The sequence below is a fragment of the Lonchura striata genome, chromosome 2, assembly GCF_050655825.1.
Source record: "Lonchura striata isolate lonStrDom1 chromosome 2, ASM5065582v1, whole genome shotgun sequence".
In the NCBI taxonomy this organism is placed as follows: domain Eukaryota; kingdom Metazoa; phylum Chordata; class Aves; order Passeriformes; family Estrildidae; genus Lonchura; species Lonchura striata.
Genome location: NC_140704.1, coordinates 148,336,168 through 148,358,401, shown reverse-complemented (window position 1 = coordinate 148,358,401; position 22,234 = coordinate 148,336,168). Strand labels below are relative to the sequence as shown.

General features: G+C 37.1%; 1 protein-coding gene and 1 long non-coding RNA gene across 11 annotated transcripts in view; one reads left to right on the top strand and one right to left on the bottom strand.

The window, feature by feature from the left end:
• EFR3A (EFR3 homolog A) overlaps positions 1 to 22,234 on the bottom strand; it is a 78,023-nt gene that overhangs the window by 34,197 nt on the left and 21,592 nt on the right. For 3 of the 10 annotated variants that reach the window (XM_021542363.4, XM_021542362.4, XM_077782012.2), the window contains 6 exons: positions 21,047 to 21,123; positions 19,075 to 19,202; positions 17,584 to 17,734; positions 7,221 to 7,342; positions 5,364 to 5,513; positions 808 to 945 (listed from right to left, as the gene is read on the bottom strand). In XM_021542363.4, the coding sequence (XP_021398038.1) occupies positions 808 to 945; positions 5,364 to 5,513; positions 7,221 to 7,342; positions 17,584 to 17,734; positions 19,075 to 19,202; positions 21,047 to 21,123 (766 nt within the window). Of the gene's footprint in view, positions 1 to 807; positions 946 to 5,363; positions 5,514 to 7,220; positions 7,343 to 17,583; positions 17,735 to 19,074; positions 19,203 to 21,046; positions 21,188 to 22,234 lie in introns of all 10 variants that reach the window. The other 7 variants (XM_085573978.1, XM_077782008.2, XM_085573982.1 and 4 more) reach the window with 5 other exon arrangements.
• Positions 7,336 to 10,046, top strand: LOC146768475 (uncharacterized). The gene is made up of 2 exons (XR_014953459.1): positions 7,336 to 8,980; positions 9,084 to 10,046. It is a non-coding gene; the product is annotated as an uncharacterized LOC146768475 (long non-coding RNA).

The following is a 22,234-nucleotide window of genomic DNA, read 5'->3' as shown; positions in this document are numbered from 1 at the left end:
TGTTTTTTTAGGATAAACAAGGGGTTACACAAGTTTTCTGCCTTCAACACCAACCCTATCTTTTTTTTGTTAACACTAGTAACTTGAAAATGGCTTTTGATAACTTGAAGGTCTTTCGGTGTATAAATAACATGCTTAATCTTTGTGGGAAGAACTAGGCCATCTAAGAGAATGTATTCCAATACCTGGGATGTACTTTGAAAAATTTACAAGAAGCAAGCAGGTCTCCTCATCACCAGTAAGAGCCAGGGTTTGAAGTGGTATCACTGAGTGTTAATACAAGAGGTATAATTTGTACTGCATTTTTGTGCATAATGTGCATACTGTGTGCATATCTGCCACTCATCCCTAAATGAGTGTTAAAGATATTCATTGGAAAATATCAAAATAGGTCCTGGAAGAAAATGGCAGGAAAACATAAATTGTAACTTTATGGGGCACAGTATTCCTTTGTGATACTTGTACTTTACTTGGTTTGTCTATCCACTGATTGTAAGACTCATCTATGGGAAATCAATAGCCTGGATATAGTATCATATTGGAAAAAAAAAAGGCCAGCTGAAGGAACAACTCACGTAAACTATTGTATTTCACTTGTAAAAATCAGTAAAGAAGGAAATGCATTCCTCCATAACTGCCTTCAAGTTTATAGATAGAGAAGAGAGAAGACAGATTAAAAGAGGGGCAATTTTTTTAAGAAATGTGAATGGAAACCTTTGAGTTGAAACGTAGGAAAAACTCTAATGCAACAGAATTGAAAATGAAATAAAGAAAACCTCTTAAGATCTTCCACAATTTTCAACTTACGCAAAAACTGGTCTGACAGCATTATTCATATTTCCATAGGTTGCTCGTCCCAGTAGTTCCCTGAAACAATTCTCAGCCAGCACAGAAGGATTTTCTTCTTTCACTCCTACTGTAGGAGAGGATGGGGGACCTGTTCTGCTGAAATAAGACAAAATGTATTGATTATATTACTGACTAATATTCACCTTTTCTTTACTGTATCCACCCTTATTATTAAACATTCATGAGTCACAATCTTGAACTAGGCAAGAACTGCATTTCAGATATGCATCAAACCAGAATTCTGAATAACATATTTTATTCTCTTATAGAAGGACCATAGATCATCATCTGTTCACTCAGTACTGACCACTGTATTAGTAAATATTTATATGGCAAACACAAAAGCTGCTAATATTCAATTAACTTGTTACCTACCACATTTTGACAAAACACTATGTATTGCTAATAATGAACAAAGGCTGTGAAACCACTAAAAAAAAATTAGACAGAATCTTAGTAATATTGCTCAGATTACTGATCTAATTCACCTGCCCACTACTGCATCCATACTGTGTGGGTGAGCATTAAATGAAACTGCAATAGTTCTGCACAAACAGATGACTTGTGAGTTGAAAAAAATGTCAATGAACTGATTAGAACATTATCACCTACATAGTTACCTCTAAATAGACAGTGCAAAAGTTGGTCACCCTCTACCTGAGTGTCTCCCATCATTACTATGGACAGAGCACTGCTGAGTCCCTCCCTATGGGCACCTTGGTGAACACAGATTTCAGAAAGAAAGCAAACAGCTCCCCTTGAGGTACTTCCATTATTTACCAAGAGTCACTGGACCTGCAAGTGGAAATCTTTTTTTTCCTCTCACAAAATACATTATAGGAACTTAAGTGAGGATTCATTCACTTACAATAACATTATGCATCTTTCATTTTGGACTGCAGAAACCAGTACACTAAACCCTTAAGTATAATTTCAGTTCTGCAGTGCAAGCTTGTGTGTTAAATACATTTGAAAGTGTCAACTAAGAGCATTCAGTTTGCTTAAGCATCATAAAAGCTTTAGAGCATTATAGAAAGTTGCAAATTGAAATATCAATAGTCAAATAAACATGTTAACATCATAGTTGTAATATTACTTTTGATAGCAAAAGATTTTCTAGTGTTCCAATATTACTGTAATCTAAAATTGGCCATATGAAAATCCTGTTGCCTCTGGAAACATCAGTGTTTCAGAAGTTACTACAACAATGCTAGCTTGTCAGATTTTAGTAACAGAAGAGCCTCAGGAATTCTGTTAGATAAGGAAAAATAGTTTTAGAAGCGCAGCATGATTAGAATTTTAAAAGGTATACAATTTGTATGTAATCCACGAGTACCACAAAACTCCAGCTTTATCAACTCTGTGCCACCCATCCTCCCTTTTTTACCTTCCCCTGTACTGCCTGGACTCTGATCTAGGGAGACGGGCACCCTTCTCAGCCCTGAGAAGATACAAGAGACAGTGTAGGACTGTCATTTCCAGTCCTGCTGGAACTGGAAAACTGCTGTTTTGACACAGATTCCCTAAAATACAAAAGCATTGCAAAGGTGAGTGTGTGGGGAGGAAGGACGAAAGCAGAAAGCACAGCACTCAGAGCCTAGCCTGTCTGAAAGAATTCCAGTTAAAATGAAGTAAAATAAATTATGTTTTAAGTGCTTGTATATGCAAACCTACAGAAGGTGACTTTCCAGCACTGCCTGGGAGTCTATTTTTAAATTAATCTTCCTATTATAAAATGTGACTCTTTGCATCAAAATGTCAAAAATTATCCTGTGTCATCAGTGGGAGTAACATTTTATTTGAACTTTAACAGCACCTACCTCAAGGTATTTCTCAGTAAGCATTCCTTGGGATTGCAGATCATAGACAATGAATATTGAATACTCTCTTTAGTTTTATAGGAAAGCATTGTACAGCCTCTTAAGTTTCTATATTCAAATGAGTATCTTACACTCATTTTGTTTCACTGACTTGGTTTTTACAGAAATATCAGAAAACCTCTGAGAAATCCAACTGCAACAGTTAAGAAAAAAACAGTAGTATTCCTCTGCATCCAAACCTTTTGTACTACCACAAAAGGGCTGAAAATGTGCTTTACAATGAAATGGGCAAGGACAACTCCCTTTAGCTGCTCTACTGGCTTTTTTGTAGGTAATCTCTATCAGAAGTAGCAACAAGGAACTGGAAGAAGGATGTGCTGAAGTACAGCAGTTTCCATAGCAAATACCTAATCACAGACTTAAACTAGCTCACAACAACTCAGCAACTTAAGCATGAGACTTCTTAAATGTCACATAGCCAGGACTGGCCAAAGATACGACAGCACACATAAGTACAACTTAACCACCATTTCTGAGCGGAGTAGGAACAGGAATGTTTGACTATGGTTCACACACCCTGTAACTTTCCTCTGAAACAAAACATTATTATATTAACATTACAGATGTATCAGAAGGATCTGAAGTCAAGTTTACATTAAATGCTAGTATCCCTCTGCCAGAAATAAGGCTGGTAGGTTTAGCTCCACAGTTATGAAGAATATGTCACAAAGTAAGGGAATTACTAATTTCATACATCCCTTCCCTACTTTGGAGATGCACGTAAATAGATAAATACATAATGTCTGATAGGCACATAACTAGAATGTGCACTCAGATACATGAACAAATAATGACATCCACAAATACAATTATATTTTTAAAATGTCATTTAAATAGTAAATTATTGACTCCAGGAAGTGTCTCATCTTGTATGTACTCAAAAGAATCTTGAATTAAGCTGTGAAGTTCCACGAGCTAAAATTACATTGACTTCCAAGGTAAGTACCTACATTTATCTCAGCTTTAACCAAAAAACAATTTTTCTTCTATGAATTTAAGTTTGGGATATTTTTTGGAATTTCTGCTCTTTCTCAAACCATGCTTTGTCTCCGTCTGCCAGAACAATATGCTTCCTACTCCTACACTTCAAGATGTCCCTGTGGTCCACAAATATGAAGTCACACATAAAATACAATGAGAAATTATCTGTAACATCATTAAGACCAGCAGGTAACAATTTAAGAACACTGTTTTCAGCTTTGCTGTCATATGCACATCATAAAAGGCCCCTTCTTACAATTTGGAAAATCATTAGTCTTTTTTTTTTCCATGTTCAATGTGCATTATAGGGCAAGTTTAAAGAACAACAGTTCAGAAATTTAAGTTGCTTTTTGACAGATTTGTTTTTCTACCACTATTATTGCGTTGCTCCACAGATGATAAAAATCATTCCTGCAGTACATATAAACTGATCCACTTTAAGTGGCTAATCCAAATCCTGCTTCAGTCAGTTTTCCACCAGTAGTTAATTCACCTAAAGGAAAGTGTATGCCCAAGGGCACTGTAAAGAGTACCAAAGGAAAGGGCCCACCTGCAGTTAGAAGCCCTGTAAGACTAAGCAAAGGCAAACCACGCTCTCCTTGTTCAAACAGCAGCTTCAGAAACCTTTCTCTCTTACTCAGCTCACTCTTAAGACGTAAAATTCAAATGGATATTTCTATAAATATTGTGTGGGCCCTCAGTTAGATACAGTAAATAGATAAGGCATGAGCAGACAGGGGAACTATTGATTTTAGCTATTTGGTCTGAAAATTTGTTTTAGAGATGAGACAGGTACTGGCAGTCAGAAATAACACAAAAATAAAGTTAAGGAATTGAAAAATAAATGTCAAAACTTAAATAAAAAAAAGAGAAACTGACAGATCTAGGAAGCTGAGTGAAAGCATGAAAAGCTTCTTGTTATAGGAAGGCTGCTGAGCCTCTTAGAAGGCAAGTTTTGAAGCAGCCAGAATTGGACATGGAATTAATATTTCATTTGCTTGCACTGAAGTTTGTTTTATGGAAATTTCCCAGTGCTACCAATAAACAGTTTTAACACCTACACAGTGTTTAAACAGGGACCAAAAAAAAGGGACTTTTCAGTTGTAAGGTCACTGGCATCTCCTCAGCCTTAATTGTCACTTTGCAAATGTGGCAAGTAATATGTCTAGGAGTCACCAAAAGCAAAAAAGAGAATGTGATCTACCTATAAATAAAACTTTCATTCCTTACTCTAAGTACTTTTTTAGCCAGGACAAGCAGTTCTTACTAATGGCTAAAGGAATTAAAACCTCAATTTCTAAGAAATCTAAGTAGCAAAATCATTTCAGTCACCTAAAAGCCTTTGCTTACTCATCTCTGCATCTGATCCACTAAAACACAGAGTTTACGATTTTTATCAAGTCAAAATATGAATATATAATTTCTAGAATAACTTTTAGGCCAACAGAATCTTGAACAAGTGAATAAATGTGGTTGAAAAGATGTTAGGAAACATTAAGAACCATTATGTAAATCTATACTATCAATTTCAAGGAGCCCCAGCTGGTAAAGGTGAGTTGCTGCTTCCACTGAAAAGAAAAAGGATATCCATCATAAAAACTTAGCCTAGAGATTGCTTAAAAAAACCACACCAGTGACAAGGAATATAATTACCTGTCAATATCTTCTATTTTCTGCATGTTGAAGAGCAGTGATGGCACTATCTTGTCCATGTGCTGAGGTTCCCATATAGTTGCTCGAAGCTCATCGTTAACTGCTTTTCGAACCACTCCCTGAATGCCCCTGATTCCAGCGATTCGGATCCTGAGGAAGGAAAGGAGGAATTACTGAAGCTGAGCAATACAGCATCTCCCAGCAGGGCTCTGGGCAGCAGAAATTAAGTACTGTGGAATTCCAGTAGGCTCTCACAACCAGCAACTGGGAAAACTGGCCAACCATTAAGATTGCCTGTGCTTTCTTTGAACACCTTTAAAGCCAGTAAGGAAGCTGACAAAACAAACAACTGAACAGAAGATGGACTGTAAGAATAAAGCTGACACTACTCAATGAAGACTCAAATTTTGTACATCATGTCTGACAAAAGTCCCCTGGATAAAACCCACCAACTCTACCCAATCTACCACCCATCAATTAAAACTTCACACAATATCAGCCTCTTCCAGAGCTGAATAAAAATGAGAAACTACCACAACACAACAGAAGTAGTATCTAGCACAGCCATGTGATTGTGCCATTAGAAGTTGTAATTAAGGCTATGGATTAGTCAGAAAAGATCTTCAAAGATTTCTGAAAGATACACAAGATGGAAAGCAAAGGATAATTCTGTCTACTTCAGTCTAATGGACAAAAGGAACCACCACTTTATTTTAAAACCATTTGACTGAAATCAACTGGGAACTAACCAACAACAATGAAAAAATAAAAATAAAAAAATACATCAGTTCAAAAAAAGGACTTGGTCTAGCCACTAGCTATTGCAATCATTTTATTAAACAAAAATAGCTTGCAGGAGAATCTGTTCAATGACATGAATAACAAAATACTATTTTTTGAACTGATAATAGCAAACTGTCCATTATAATAAAGGGTAGGAAGAGAATTTACTTACTGAAAACAAGTAGAAGCTAGTACATCTATCAAATGAAGTACAAGCCTCATTAAAATTTTTAATTATTTCTCTTAAAATCCACCCCTCATGTTTTAAATATTGATTCAGGTATGGACAACACTTAACAAGCCCTTACTCAGTCAAATTCGCTGAATTAAAACATTTCTAAGATGAACTACAGAGGTAACCAAGTTCTCCAGTAATAACCAAGTAATTATTTTTGTTTGGATTTTAATTTGTAAATACCTAAATCTATAGCTGCTTATATCTTAGCTATTTCTGAATGAGGTTTTGTGCATTCAAGATGAACACTATTTCATTCAAGATCTTCTGAGATAGTTTCAATAGGATTACACACAAAGTAGGAGAGAAGAGGGATGTACAAACAAGGAGGAAAAACTGCTGCTGGGAAGGACACATCATTCAGGGGGAGTGGCAGGAAAACAAACTGTGGCACTTACATAAGAATGGGAAAAATAGAATTCCCATTCATGGAGGCTCTTGAGTTTGACACACACAAGCATATTTCAGACATTTCAGAAATCACAGTTTTAATGAGTAATTCTCAAAGAACAGACTTAATATATGCTTCTGCTTTTCATATAGGTAGCCTCGTTAATATCTCAAGAAAGTTATGAACTCGTGCATTTACAATAATAAGTGGTACCTTTCTGGAGAAAATCCACAAAATCTAACACGCATTATTAAGGCAAAATTACACCTAAATATCCTAGGAGTTCTAGCTACCTAAGATTTGCAATATTCAGTGCTACTCAAAAAGTCAGACTGTCATTTTCTTAATATGGAGTGAATTAGTCCAATAAACACCCTAATAAAAGCTGTATTACAGACAGTATTAATGTGTGAACAGTTTTCAGTAATTCCTGTAGAATGACACTTACTCATTTTGTATTTCTGGATCGGGGTCACAGGAATGACACATGGCACTGAACCGGGACACAAAGAAGTCATAGCGTCTGTGATATGAAGGTGTGTCTTCTTCAATATTGGCAAATTTGACAAACTGGAAAAATGAAATACATTTAAAACAACTGTTAATATCAATTTTCTAAAATAGAATAATGAGTAAAGCTTAATTTAAGCTTAATTTAACAAGTAACATGAAGTAACTGCATTAAGAACCCAATTTTGATAACACTTTAGAACTACAGCGAATTAAAATCTCAATAGGAGGGTTTCCTTTTTAGAGTCTTCCCACAAGAACTTCATTTAGATAGCTATGGAAGTGTGAAACTGTATGAAATGCAACATAGCATGCACTATGGAAACATCTAACAATCTCACATTTGAACAGGAGTTGTCAACTGACAGAATCACTTAGATTGGGAAAGACCCTTAGGATCATCAGGTCCAACCATTTCCCTAACACTGTCAAGTCCACCACTAAACCTTGTTTTACATAACTCCAGAGATGGTGACTCAGCCACTTGCCCAGGCAGCCTGTTTCAATGGTGATAACTCCTTCAGACAAGAAATTTTCCCTAATATTCAGTCTAAACCTCCCTTCACAGAACTTGAAGCCATTTCCTGTTGTCCTTACTCTTTCAGCTTGAGAGGAAAGCCTGACACCTACCGGAAACCAGGCAACCCCCGATGGCAAGAAATGATGATGTCTGGCTGTAGATCTGAAGGCTGGCTTTATTAAAACTATACAATTACATTAAAATACTATTTAAAGAGATACTATCCTATTCTACGTACTTACTTCTAACTTACCTAACTACAAACTTGTGACTCTCTGCTGAGAGTCTGAGATACAGCTGGATCCGATTGATCACTGAACCCAAACAACCTTCACCAGAATCCAATCAAGCAATCACTTCAGGTAAACAATCTCCATACCAAATTCCACATGGGGAAAAAAAGAAGCAGAGATAAAATTGTTTTCTCTTCTTTTCTCTGTGCTTCTCCTGAGAGACAGAATTGTGTCTCTCTGTACAGAGAATGTGAATGTCACAGACACCTATCCTGCTACATGCTCTCTCAGGCAGTTGTAGAGAGCAGCCCAAGCAATCAAACACAATCCTGTCACTACCAGGTTACCTAGCAACATTCTGAGGTACCAAATTCAATGGAAATGAACTTGGAGGCATTCTGTCAATTCTATCTTGACAAAAAGGAAAAAGGAGGAGTCGGGCAATTATAATACAGTCAACTCTAGTCCATTCACAGAAAAACACTAAAAAAATGTCAATTTGCCAACATCTAAAATGTCTCAAAGAGGTAAGTAACAGTCAACATGGATTTGTCAAGAACAAATCGCAGCAATCCGTCTTATTCCTACAAGTAAATAACTTTTGTGAATCCAGATGAAGCAGCATCTGTCAAAACTTCAGTGATACTTCTGACAAAAAATACACAAAATTCTTAAAGGAAAGCTAGAAAAAACACTGTCAAAAGAACACTTCCCGTAACAGAGTGTCGTGGTTTGACACGGAAAGATAATTTTTCCCGGAAGGAAGAGGTCAATTTAGATATTGACCAATTGAAAGTAGACACGCCTCTGAGAACACAGAGGGGTTGAAAGCAGAATTCCCAGGGGAACTCGCTCTCTTTGGTTCCGGTCAGCGTGCAGTGCAGACCTTCCCCTGCCCAGCCACGAGCTGGGTGGGGGAGGGGAAGCCCCCATGGTCTGAGAAAGGTAGGCCGAAAGCCCCAAGGGTGGTGAAAGGACTGGAATCGGGCTGGCCCCTGCAGATGGAAGGGTGGAAGAAATCTGGGATGTCTCCATTTCCCCCCCCCAGAGTTCCTCTCCCGAGAGGGAGAGAGAAAGCCGCAAGGAAGGAGGAGCGGGGGGAGCTGCTGCAAGGTGCCCAGTGCGTGGGAGTTGCTGGATGTCCAGGCATCGAGCCATCCTGGGAGTTCGGACTTTTAACCCTTCCTTGAGAAATGAAAGCTTTGTGAATTTTCCTTTCCCCTCCTCGGTTTGAAAGAGAAGAAGAGGGACACCTTGGACCCTGGGATGGGATGTTGGAAGGAGGAATTCTGGATGGGAGGGGGACAAGGAGTGGCTTTTGGCTGGACTTTTCCATGTTAGCCACAACCTGAACCAAATCTTCTCCTTCAAGAGGGACTGTGTTTTGGGAGGATGCCAGTGAGTCAAGAGACCTGCTTCAGCTGGGGAAAAAGACAAAAGTGGAGTGAGCAGAGAAAAGGTTAGGGGGTTTGTGGTGGCGCCCCCTGTCCTGGAAAGGAAAGAGAAGAGAAGAAGATCTCTGTTCTTGAGCCCTCGGCCCCAGGGGAAAATGGGGGGGGACTGTGGTCCCAAACAATGAAAAACTGAACTGTTGTTTTCTCCCCTCTTGGCAGGGCATCCTTGAAAGGAAAAATCCTAAAGGCAGTCTGACCATCCATGCATTGGTGGTGAGAGCACTGTGCATGGAAAGGAGAAAGGTCACCATGGCAAACTTTTTCTCCGGGCGGTGCCATGTGTGACATGGAAACACAGAATGTGGAGCTGTGTTTCTTGGGGGGTCTGTGGCACAGGAGAGACTCTGTTCCCTCGATGGACTGAGTGTCGATTGTTTGGAGGGTGGAAACCTGATTGGGGTCCAGATTGTGTCTCACTGTGGTTTGTTGGAGTTGGGTGGTGGGGGGGAGGAATGGTTTGCAAGGTTTTCATTTTGATCTTTGTGTGGTTTTTTTCCCTTCTTTAGTTTTCTCTTTTCTTTTGTAGTGGTAGTTTAATAAAGTTTTTTTTCCTGTTATTAAGCTTGGGCCTGCTTTGCTCTATTCTAGATTCCACTTCACAGCATTCAAGGTAGGGATCACATTTTCATGGGGGCACTGGCATTGTGCCAGTGTCAAACCATGACACAGAGATGTACAAGAGTTTGGCAAAAATAAGGAGCACTTGTAAATCATCACAGTACAAAAATATGGTTTGAGCTTCACTAGAGACTTAGATGAGCAGACTGGACTCATTGAATTTGCAAAGAACAGTAAGCTGGCCAGAGTTGCAGGCACATTTGATTTGATGTCTAGTTTTTGAGCAATTGGAAATAGGATCTGAAAAACCAAGGAAGCAATTTGGGAATGGTTAATGCAAACCAACATTTTAGCCACAACAGCTGAATGAAGAAAAGAAATTTAGTCAATGCCAATATAATGGCATGGAAAAGAGAATAATATACTAAGATACATCTGCATTACTCATGGCACCTATGAAGAAACTTTTTCCATCTAACTGGGCCAAATAAGCCCTTAAATGAAGTGGTGCATCCACTTGAAACATCACAGCCTAAAATGGTGAATAACTGATACAGCTCTCCAACTATTCAAGAGATGGACAAAGCTTTAGATAAACATCTGTAAAAGAAGAATGAAATACACTAAATTACCTAGACTACAGCTGCCTAAAAGGTATCAGTCTTAAAAGGTACAGAAGACAGCTATAAAAACATAATAAATTGTTTTCTTTGTCCAATGGTAATAAGCACAGCAATAATAGACTTATATTCAAGCAAAGTCTAAGTCAGCCATTAAAACTCCTCCTTTCTAAAGCAAGCAGACTGCCTAAAGACCTTTTGGATCCTCCATCAGCGACAGTTCTAAGAACAGACTACAGAGGGAAATAAAAAACAAAAGAAAACATTGTCAGGAAAGGTCAAACACCGTGCTGGTTCTGCCCTGAAGCGGAGTGATGTTCTATTAAGATCCCTCTGCTTTTACTCACACCATTTTTATCAATTCCTAAGCACAGGCTGAGGCATTTCCTTTGTATTTTTCATGATGTAAAACCTGCTTTCATCAGCACATTACCCACAGACATCAGACAAGCCCAAAGCAATTGAGCATAATCTACAGCACACTGATTTGTGGAGGGTTTGAGGTTTTCAAGCTGGAAGTGAAAGCTGTGAATTTCAGAAAAAAAAAAAACCTACAATTTTTTTTCCTACTCTTTTGTTTAGTGTTTTTTTCTGTTTTATCTAGAACACTTATCCCTTTCAGCTCCACTATCAGTTCACCCTCTCAAAGCTACAGGAACATACAGTAGTTCATAAAACTACATTCTCAGCTGTTACTGAGAATGGAGCAAAACTGTACAGTACAAGTCCATTTTACAAGTCCTGTTAGGAATATCCTGTACGTCAGGTAGTAAAAAAGTCACAGAAGTCAAAATCTAATTCTGTATGTTTCACTGCCACAGACTGAAAGACAATCTACAAACAGCACCCATATGTTTTCCCCAACAGAGTAAGTTATAAAAATGATCATTTCCTTCCCAAGAGACCCTGGCAAATGCTTCATATATACTGTGGCTCCCTAGTTTGTTTCATGGAACTGTTAGTAGCAAAACAGAAATAGATTTTTTTTTCAGACAAGAATTGCATTAGTCCTTACATCTCAATAAGGCATGAAGACTAAGGATTTAATAAACACTCAAACAATATTATCTTAATATTTTTCAGACATTTGAGTACTCAAGTCTACAAATGCTTACCCAGAAAACCTCCATAAAAGCATGAAAATGAATGGAAACAATGTCTGAAGAAGACAGAGCACTGTGGGAGTGGTTGTGAGAGTGAGAACATTAATTGGTAATTAATAATGTTGGTAATTCATGTTGCATTTAGTATCAGCCTTTAATATTATTATTATCTGAAGTACTAATTATTTGATTGACAGGATCTCCCAACAGGAACGCTTAATACACTCTAGTAAACTGTTTTGCTAGCAGAGAAATTTATTGTACCAAGAAACTGCTTTGTAAGAACAAATGATGAATTTAGGTCAAGGAAGTGCCAGGGCCTCCCTCATTCTTAGTAGTTCTCCTGTATCAGGATGCAGCTTTGCAGCAGGGACACAAACACATGAAAATCACACCTTTCAAAACAGCATGCACAGTAAGAGATCCAGAAAGGGCAAAGGTTTTTTAATGTCTTCTTGTTTATAACAAAACAATTTCACCCATTGAACATACAGCATTTCTGAAGCATAATCCAGGATTAGCATTCATATGACTGAGCATTTAGGCCACAGGAAAGCTGTCTGTGGTAACAGTTTTGAGCTGTGCATTGTCATCCAGTAAAGTGTAAAATACCGTTCCATCACAGAAATTTTAAGTTTTTACAGTAGACATCAGTCTGTACTTTGCAGTGGTGGTGTTGTTATTGTTGTTAAAGGATATTTTACTCCTAAGCACGTATTTTCAAACAAACTTTAAATATAACAATTATTCAACCTAAAAAAGGATAAAACTCTTATGAAAGTCCAAGCACTTGCCTAAGAATTATTTACAAAGCTTTTATAGATTTAAACATGTCATTCAGTCACCGTAAATTCTTTCAAGTATCCAATGGTAACTTACTGAAGTTTTTTACCAATACAAGCATCTTCTATATTTCACAATACAGAATACATTGGTAGTACCTTATTTCCATTTATTTTGAAACCAATAAAATTCAATCAGTGTAAAAACATATAAATCTATCACAAAGTAAAGAAATGTATTATATATTCAGAAGCTGTTTGTTCCAGACTGAGTAGAGACATTTGGACCATATTACCAGCGAAAGAGAGATTGTGCAAGCCCTGTAAATAAATCCTACAAATTATCAAGGACAAAATTTCTTCTAAGCATTTATGTTGTTTTATCACTATTAGGTAGCAAGTATATTAGGAGAAAAACTCTAACTTTTAATGGTCCCTGGATGACTTTAAAGAAGGTCAGTTTTATTCAATAATAATCACCATGCATCATATTTGAGTTTGAATTATGTTACTTGAAATATCTCCCTGTAAGAACACTAGGCTCAACCTGAGAATTTTTTTTTTCATATCTGAGCTCCCCAGTCTGTCTTCTGCAGCCTGCATTTTTCTCTTGTTTCAAACACAGAGTGCTGATACTGGCAGTTAGCACCTTTCATAGGCCAAAGTACTGTATTTCATTATTACGAAACTGTCACATGGGAAGTCATGATCTCCTATAAACGTAAAACTTTTACAAACCACACAGTACAACCTTAATGAGAAGTGTGAATGTTCTGTATGCACTACAACAAACGCCAGAAGGACAGCGCTTCAATTTTCCTAAAGAGAAAAGCTTCAAACACTGGATACATTAACTTGACACTGGATACATTAACTTTAAAAGACTGTTTGAAAAAAATCACAAGGTTCTCAGCAATGAAAACTGGTAATTTAGCTATTTAGTAATACCTGGGGTCACCTGACACTTTCAGTTTTATTAGAATAGGATGGATAATTTCACATTCAATTTTAGTTTGAGCCCCTTGGATAAAAATTCTTTTGCTCATCACATTTTGTTACAGCTGTGTAACAAAATCAGCAATGGAATGTTGGCTTACAGGGCCACAGTAGTGTAGCCATGGAACTGCAAAACCAGAGAGCACAAGTATGGGTGGAGGAAGAAACTTAATTTGGGAGTGACCCTAAAGGACTTAAATTCTAGCAGATGCAGACACATAATTTCTAACATAATTTAATAACCCAGAGGATGAGAAAGAGTGCTGTGTGTTAATCTGTCTCCCCGAGATTTAAACCCTATTAAAAAGACAAAGGAGGCCTCCTAGAAAAGGAATTGTTCCATTGTGCATTAAATCACCACCAGCACATAATTCTGTATTGGTACATGGAATGAAATAAGCATCCTGCAATAAGGCTAAGTTTCCATTGCCTACTTCCAGACGAGCAAGCTGCAGACAAGGCAAACAAGTACTCTGCTGGGAATATTAACTCTGACATAGCTTAGTTTCAAAGTGTTAACATTTTATACTATTTTTACATACATATGCACTTAATTCTGCCCAAACAAACTGCTTTTATAAACCAACACTAACAAATATGAAAGTCTTGTCTCAGGCACCGGTTAATCACTTTTCCACGTGGGAGTCTGTTTATCTTCCTTTAAATTACAAATTATGACAACCAGCAATAACAGCCACCTTCTCATGCACAGGAAGCTCAACACTGTCACTGGTGGGATCATTACTTCACTGCTCCTACAAAGAAACTGCCTTTATAAAAGGAAGCACCCAATCAACTAAAGAAGCATTTGTGGTAGATAACTAAAATGTGGCAATATTGGGTTCCACATATTATCTGCTATTTTCCACACGAAACCCCAATATCTTACTGACAAAATACAAATAATTCATAATTCACCCCATCAGAATTCCAAATTAGCTTAAAATGTTTTGTATTTAACTGAGTCTTGTAAATATGGATTAAGATGAAAGTTTTACTAAATTATGTATCCAATTGCTCTTGACCAGCCACCCACTAAAGAAATTTTCTGAACCTTCTTTAAAAACTTTAGAAATAGACATAAACTGGATATAGATTAGTAGATATAAGTTGGATCTTTTATTAAAAAAAATTTTGACCACAACATGAAAGATTTTAAAGCTTGTCAATTCTATCCTAGTAATAAACACTACAGACCTAAGCAATACATTTAATTCTTTGTACATGAGCAATGGAGATGCTTTTCATGATACTCAGTTACTGAAATTCTACAAGAAAATTAGAGAGAGAAATACAGTATTGTCATAAATTTCTAAGGAAAAGCTTATTGCACTCAGTCTTCAGATCCTTAATGCATAAGCCAAGGAGATACCACTTTTTCCCACCACATTTTTTCAGTTTCCTGACCAGCATATGCTATCCTAGCACATGGTCTATAGAAACATCTTCCATGCTAGAAAAGCTATTTTTAACCTCACAGACATTAGCAATTAGAAATTTGGCCTATATAAAAAAAATCCCAACACCTATTCATTATATCCACTATTGATTTTTACCGTTTTTAAGTATCTGCCTTATATAAATAGATTTACAATTATGTTATTAAAAAAAAATTAAAAACACTTGCTGTAGGAAATAAGTTAACATAATTTATAGATGCAATATATAAATGCAACAAATTAATTATATGTAAACTGAAGATCAGGCTTGAATATGCATAAATAAACCCAAACAATTATTTATCTAGTCATCTTCAGGTTTGCTTTTCAAAAACAAATTGACTTTTTATCATACATTAAATGAAATTTAAATTCCAAAATTAATTTAAGATGACATCTAAGTGAAAATTTCATTTTTTTTCCCTAAAATATAGGGCACACCAAGTAGAGTAAGTTCTGCATCCAAAACCAAATACCTGGAAGTCAAGAAAACACAATCAGGAAGCTGTGGGAGCTTCCATATCTTTCCAACTACATCTTTCTAAATACATCTTTAAACTACTCAAAGATGTTCTGTACAGAGATTTGCTTCATTTGAAACCCTTTTAACCCATCACAAGAGTCCCTGCAGCTGAAGCAAAATCTGTGAGGATGAAAAACCCTACAGCTCAAGTAAAGAGGTTTGAATTTTACTTCAAAGACATTCCTGCTTTTCTATCTCAATGAAGCTTTGGATAGGAAAGAATCAAAATCTACTTAGAGCCACAATCATACTCCATATATTTTAAATGTAAGCAGACTATAAATTTGTAGGGGTCTTAAACTGAGTTTCCTAAAAATATTATGTAAAATTTTCCAAAGGTTGCCTGACTTTTCACCAGTTTAAACACATTTACTTCATATACAACCCATTCTTCTCTTCTAGACAATACCAGTTTGCACTCAAAAGTGATTCATCAGCAAAAGCACATGACGTTATTATTCAGTCACCAGACCAGCTCATCTTACTTTTTGGGTTTTGTTTATTTACTTATGGAAAAGAGAAAAAAGGTTGACTATGATAGTAAACTTTCTTCATTAATCTAACAAAATTTATTTAAGAACACAGTAAGGCAGTGCCCTTGGTAACAGACAAGCTGTTACCCTCGTTTTTTCCAAGTCAATACAAATAGTCTTGTATGCTTCGTCTTCATTAACTCTAGAATGCATATAGTGAAATTAGCAGAGTTAGGCTAAAATAATGTCTTGGAATGATGTTGAAGTGCCATAAAAATTCTCTCTCCTCATAGAGTTTCTCCTCTCATTTAGGGAAACCTTTTTTTTTGTGAGTTTTATAGAAGACGAACACAAATTATCTCCTAATTAAGGAAGTCCATTAATCTCCTTTACTCACAAAACACTTAGGAACCAACAGGAATATCAAACAGATTACCCTAAATGGAGTCCTGTTCAGTAATATGCATTTTGAAGTGACATATGCCTTGTACATCACAGTGGAGGCTGGCACTAACCAATGATTTTAAACAACTGGAAAGTGATGCACACCTTGCCATTTGGCAGCCTAGGAAACAAGTTCCAAAGTAATTTCCCTAAAAGGACTTGCCCAGGTATTATTATACAAACACATCAAAAGAAGCAGGATCGCCTGGCTCAATGATATTTAAATAAATAAATAAAATTTTATATGTACAATGAGATATAGATCTTGTTATCCTCAGTAATGCTGCCCTCGTAGTGGGGGAACAAGGGTACACTTATGCCCCACATTACAGCAAAACTCTGTTTCACCATAACAAGAAATTCTGCTCTGGGGTAACATCAGTTTACTGTCTTCCTCCTGTCTTCCTGAACTGCAACTCCATTGAATTTCATCAGCTGGGAACCAAATCCAAAAGCCCAACACCTTTACTGATTCCACAAAGAAATCCCCCACTGTTAGCAACAGCAACAATTTACACGAAAAGCAAGTACTCTGTACTCATGTAAAGGCAGTAACTCTAAGCAGTCCACATCACAATCCTGGAATTTATGAGATACCAATTCTACCAGCTGGAAAATAGTGGTTAGAAGGCAAGTATGACACAGCTATACCCTTGATTGTACCCATCACTCTAATTGGAAAATCAGATCTCTAAATCTTCATTTTAACACTTTTAGTTATGTTCTTCAAGCCTGGATCTGAAATATTTAAACTGATAAGAGGATGAGGTTGCAATACTCAGAGCTTTTCAGCTAACAAGAATCTTTCTGTTTAGCTCAAGCTGCCAGACAACAAAACACTGTCTTACCTACATACTGGCTCCAGGAGGGCTGCTTAAAGATTCAAAACATGAACTCACAGCACAGCTTTCCTGTTCCTTCCAGGATTATTTTTGGACAGAATGAGTCCAGATATCAAAAGAATTTGGAATACTGAAGGGAAACAGTTTATCTGCCTCCAGCTGGTATCTGCTCTGTCTTTAGGCACAAAGGATACACCCTGCTACATGCAGCATCTTTCAAGTGATGAGAACTTGAACACCCTTTAAGACTTCTCTAACTACTTTCCCAAGCAAAGATATACTCTGATTTGATTCAGCATCTGAATCTTACTTACAGAATTAGTGCCAAGGACTTGCAGCTTTGGTTCGCCTGATTCCAGAAGCTTGGCCACCATATGAAGGAAACTTTCGACAAATGGTTTTATGCTTTGAGAATGGCAGGCCATTAGAAGTTGGTCCAGTGCCTCCATGGCAATTAAAACATAACTGAAAATTAATTACAGACACATAAAAATGTATTACATTTATCATGAACTCAACTAATGTAACTTACAATCTTACCACAAAAACCAGAAAAGAAAGAATGGAAGGTGCATATTTCCCACTGCATAAAAATGACACTTGGAGCTATTTTCTACATCCATATTTTCTCTCTTTTTTTCTTTTTTTGAGGAGGAGATGGGGTGGTGTAGGAGGGAGAGAAGTATAGAATTAAGTGCTGGCTATTTACCCTTTCTATAAAGTTATAGAAACAGATTTGGATGTCATGAACGCCAAAAAATGGTGGTCTGTGATGGATATTGCTTTTCTTTAAGAATTCCTGATACTTCTTAGACTTGCTATTTCTCACTTAAATATTTGATTTAGCCAAAAGGGCTGAAAAGAAAGATAATGCTGTTTTCCTATATCCTGACTGACATTCAAGGGTGTACTTGGCTTACACAGCCAGGTTGTGTCAGCAAGGGGCTGTGGGGGTGGTTTCTGTCAGAAACCAGGGCAGACATAGCCAGGTCCAAGACCAACCCCTCACTTCCCAAACCTGAGCCCCTCAAGGACCCTGGAAGTGCCCACAGGTAAGCAGATATCCACAGTGCAGAGCATGGAGGACCCCCTGCTGGAGCAGGTGGATGTGCCTTGAAGGAAACTGCTGCCCACAGCAAGGCCCTGCTGGAACAGGCTTCTGGCAGCCCCATGGCTGTTCACAGCAGAGGAGCCCTGCACAGGAGTTTTTCTGGCAGGATCTGTGACCCCATGGGGGACCCACACTGGAGCAGCCTGTTCCTGAAGGGCTGCATCCTGAAGAAAGAAGCCATGCCAGAGCAGCTCTTAAAGGATTGCCTACAAGGACAGACCCAAGGCCAGAGCAGGGTACGAGTGTGAGGAAGAAGGAGCAGGAGACACAGGATGGTACAAGCTGACGACAGTCCCCAGTCCTAATCTGCACTGCTTGGTGGGGGTGGAGGCAATGGGCTGGGGAGTGAAGTTGAGCCTGGGAAGAAAGGTGGCTAGAGGAAAGATGTTCTTAAGCTCTGCTTTAATTTCTCATTATCTTATTTTGTCATTATTTGGAAGTAATTAAATCATTCCTCCCCAAGTTAAGTCACTCAGTTCCACCATGGGGAAAAAGCATGAACTTTCCATTTTATTTTCTTCTCCATGAAGCTGAGCAGCAGGAGTGAGAGCAGTTGGATGGGCAGCTGGCAATCAGACAAGGTTAACTGACCACAAAGGGACTGGGTCTGTCTGGACTTCCAGACTTGATCAGAACAAACATGATGAAATTCCATGACTCATTAGCATCTATTTTTCATGACTTCTCTCCTTACCCATAGCGATGTCTGGCCACATCCCTGGTCAGTCTTTCTGCCAGGTAAGCCCCAATTCGATCCAGCTTCTCTGGTGCAGAAACTGCGTAGAAAGTCAGTTTCTCCATGTCGGCTTTAACAAGACCATCCTAGAAAGAGAAATACAAAATTGAAAATTAAAGAGTTCATAGGAAATACAAAGCTTTCCAAGTACTTTTCTTTTTTTCTAGTTAACATTTAAAGATCAGAGTCTTATAGATGGAAATAAGCTATTGAAAAAACCCCCCAAACTACTGAGCAAAATTGCCATAAACTTAGCTGCAAAAATCAGCAACATGAAACAACTAAAATATTTTTAAAGAAAATTAAGCAACTAGCTTGCTCCACCATTTTTTTTGAGGGAATGGGTATTCTAAGAGAAGGTACGTAGTGAGATATGTGACCAGTTCTAAGACACACTTCTTTCCTAATAGCACAATGTAATTTTTTTCTCTTCCCATCCCCCCACAAAGTATATTCAATGCATAGTTTTGATAAAATATACAAACAAGATTGTAGTTTAAATATTTAATATTGTAGTTTAAATGTTTTACTTCTTCAGTGTCAGATCTTGAACAAGGCTGACCCCCAGGCATCTCAGGGCTAATTGTCAGAACAAGATCAAAGATTAAGATATTAGTTCCAATATGAACACAGATCTGCTCAGATGAGGTTATAATCATCTGTATCTGTTTACCTGTAATTATCAGGTAAACAAGATAAGGCTTTTTGTATTTTTTTCTTGAAGTTCATAAAAACATTTATTTTGCAAATAAATTACTTAAAAGCTTCTAAGACGTTCATTATTGATTAATGAATTTTATCAAGCAAATCTTCTGATGGTATAGAGAAGGTCTGCAAATCAAGGGAAACATTATGAACTGGCCTGTGTCCTCCAGTGACCCAATGAATACTAACCAAAGCAGAGACGAAGAAGTGCCAGCTCAGAGCTACTGAGTCAGATTTAAATTAAAACACTACAGCTGTAGCATTTCCAGGTGTTTCTACACCTGTATCAAAAACTATATTAGAAAACAATAACTATATTAGAAAACTATAAAACCATACTGTTCCATGCACTCAATATACTGTATTCACAGAAAACATTTCCTGTAAAGCCAGTATTATGCACTTACATAATACCTGGCACTCAGTACAACATAATTAAAAAAAAAGCCAACATACTTTGTAAACATATAAGCCAAATATTAAGTAAATACTGACTGTGCTGCTTACTTCTACAATAACAAAAGACATAAAAATTTGGTAACACACTTAAAAATACAGAGCAGCAGGAACATAAGCTCTTGATCAGTCTGAACTGTCAAATGATTATGTATAGACACATGCATTCCTCCATGGTAAAGAGAAGTTATTTATTTTCACAAAGAGTGAGAGTTAGGCTTTAATATAGCTCCAAGACTGATACAGTAAAATAAAGAAATAAAATTGTAGATGAGTATCTGGAAAAATTTGTAAAAAATACCAGAAAAACCTTTTTGGGTCACAACAGCCTACCAGAACTATAAAAATGCTCACAGTCAGTAAGTCAAGAGTTAAAAAATTAAAATCCTGTAGAAAACCAGTAAATGTTCACATATGCAACCACAAGAAAGCAATTGTTTGTGGTTCTAAAGAGTGATGAAGTGCTACCTCTGCAGCAGAATATCTTGTTTAATGAAATCTCTGTTTCTCTGAGCAAAACATACAATTTTTATTCTTCAGTGTGCATCCCTGCTTTGGAAATGGAATTAGACCAGATGATCTCCATGGATCTCTCTCCAGATAAACTATTCTACTAATCTCTCTTAAAGCTATTAAGCGCTAAAGCAGAATTTATGGTAAAATATTAAAAGATAAATGAAAAAAGTAAATTTTAAAAAATTGCTAAAGCACAAGGTATATCACAGATTTTCAAACATCAATCCCTTAAAATTTTTCAGTCATTACTCACTTTTGGATCTTCAGGAAATATGTTGTCTACCAGACGCTTGTAGCGAGGTCGCAGCGCAGCACAGCAGCAGCAAACTCCTGCAGAGAGATTTACCCAACGGGATTTAGGATGCAGTTCTAGGGACTCATTTGAAGGGACAAGCTGACAAGCATGGAGGAAGAAGATAACACTGATTTCAGCTTGCTGAATTATCAGCAATAAAGCAAAACCAAGGGAGTTGAAAGTAAGTACAATTCAAAGAAGCAAAACGACTATCACACTGCAATACATGAGAAAATATGCAAGGATCTTGAGTACTGGAAATGCACCTGCCACCCATACTTAAAAACATGCAGAAAAGTCAAGGCATTTTAAAATTGAGTCATATTAAAACCAAAGCTACTTCATTTGCACGTTAATCCTCATTCTGAATGACTGTTTCAAAATACCCAAATGTGCATTACTCTAAAAAAAAAAAAAAAGAAAACAAAAATGAAATCTATTTTAAAGGCACCCATATAAATCGATATAAACCATAATATACAAAACATGCTCTGCCTTCCTTATCCCTTATCTTTCCTTTTACTGGGCATCACTGAAATGACAGTCACTTGAAGCAGAGACATGAGTTTTTTTGATCACATTTCTACTCTACTACTAAACCATATAGTCAGAACAATGCACATAACTTCAATTTTATTAATTTTAAAAGTCAAACTGCCTGCTTTAAAAAGGCAACAAACCTGAAAAGAAATGTTTGGTCCTTTTTCTAGCACTAAGAACTACTAGAATTTTGGAGTTAAGTCAAAACTCAGCACAAAGGAAAAAAGTTTTTAGGTATTTGTCCAATATCTGGTATTGGTATATCCAATCTGTTTCTAGGTATCTGCTTATCAGGGTAGACTTACTCCTTTGTTTTTAAAAGTTTTTGACAAATCAGTTTTTAAATGTTTTAGTGGGCATCTTATCAGATTAACTAATTGGTCAAGCCTCAGATCAACACCAAAGCAGCTCTAAAAGTCACTGAGTTAACAATTAGACACTCAATAATAATGCATCAAGCATACATGCAGATCCTGTCTTTCAAGTTGCAACACCTGAAGAATTCAGAGTAGCTAAATACCTTACAAATGTCTTATTCAAGATCTCCATTTACATACTCAGAAAAATCTTTTAACACTGTTAAAAACAGTAAAAAATGCAAACAAT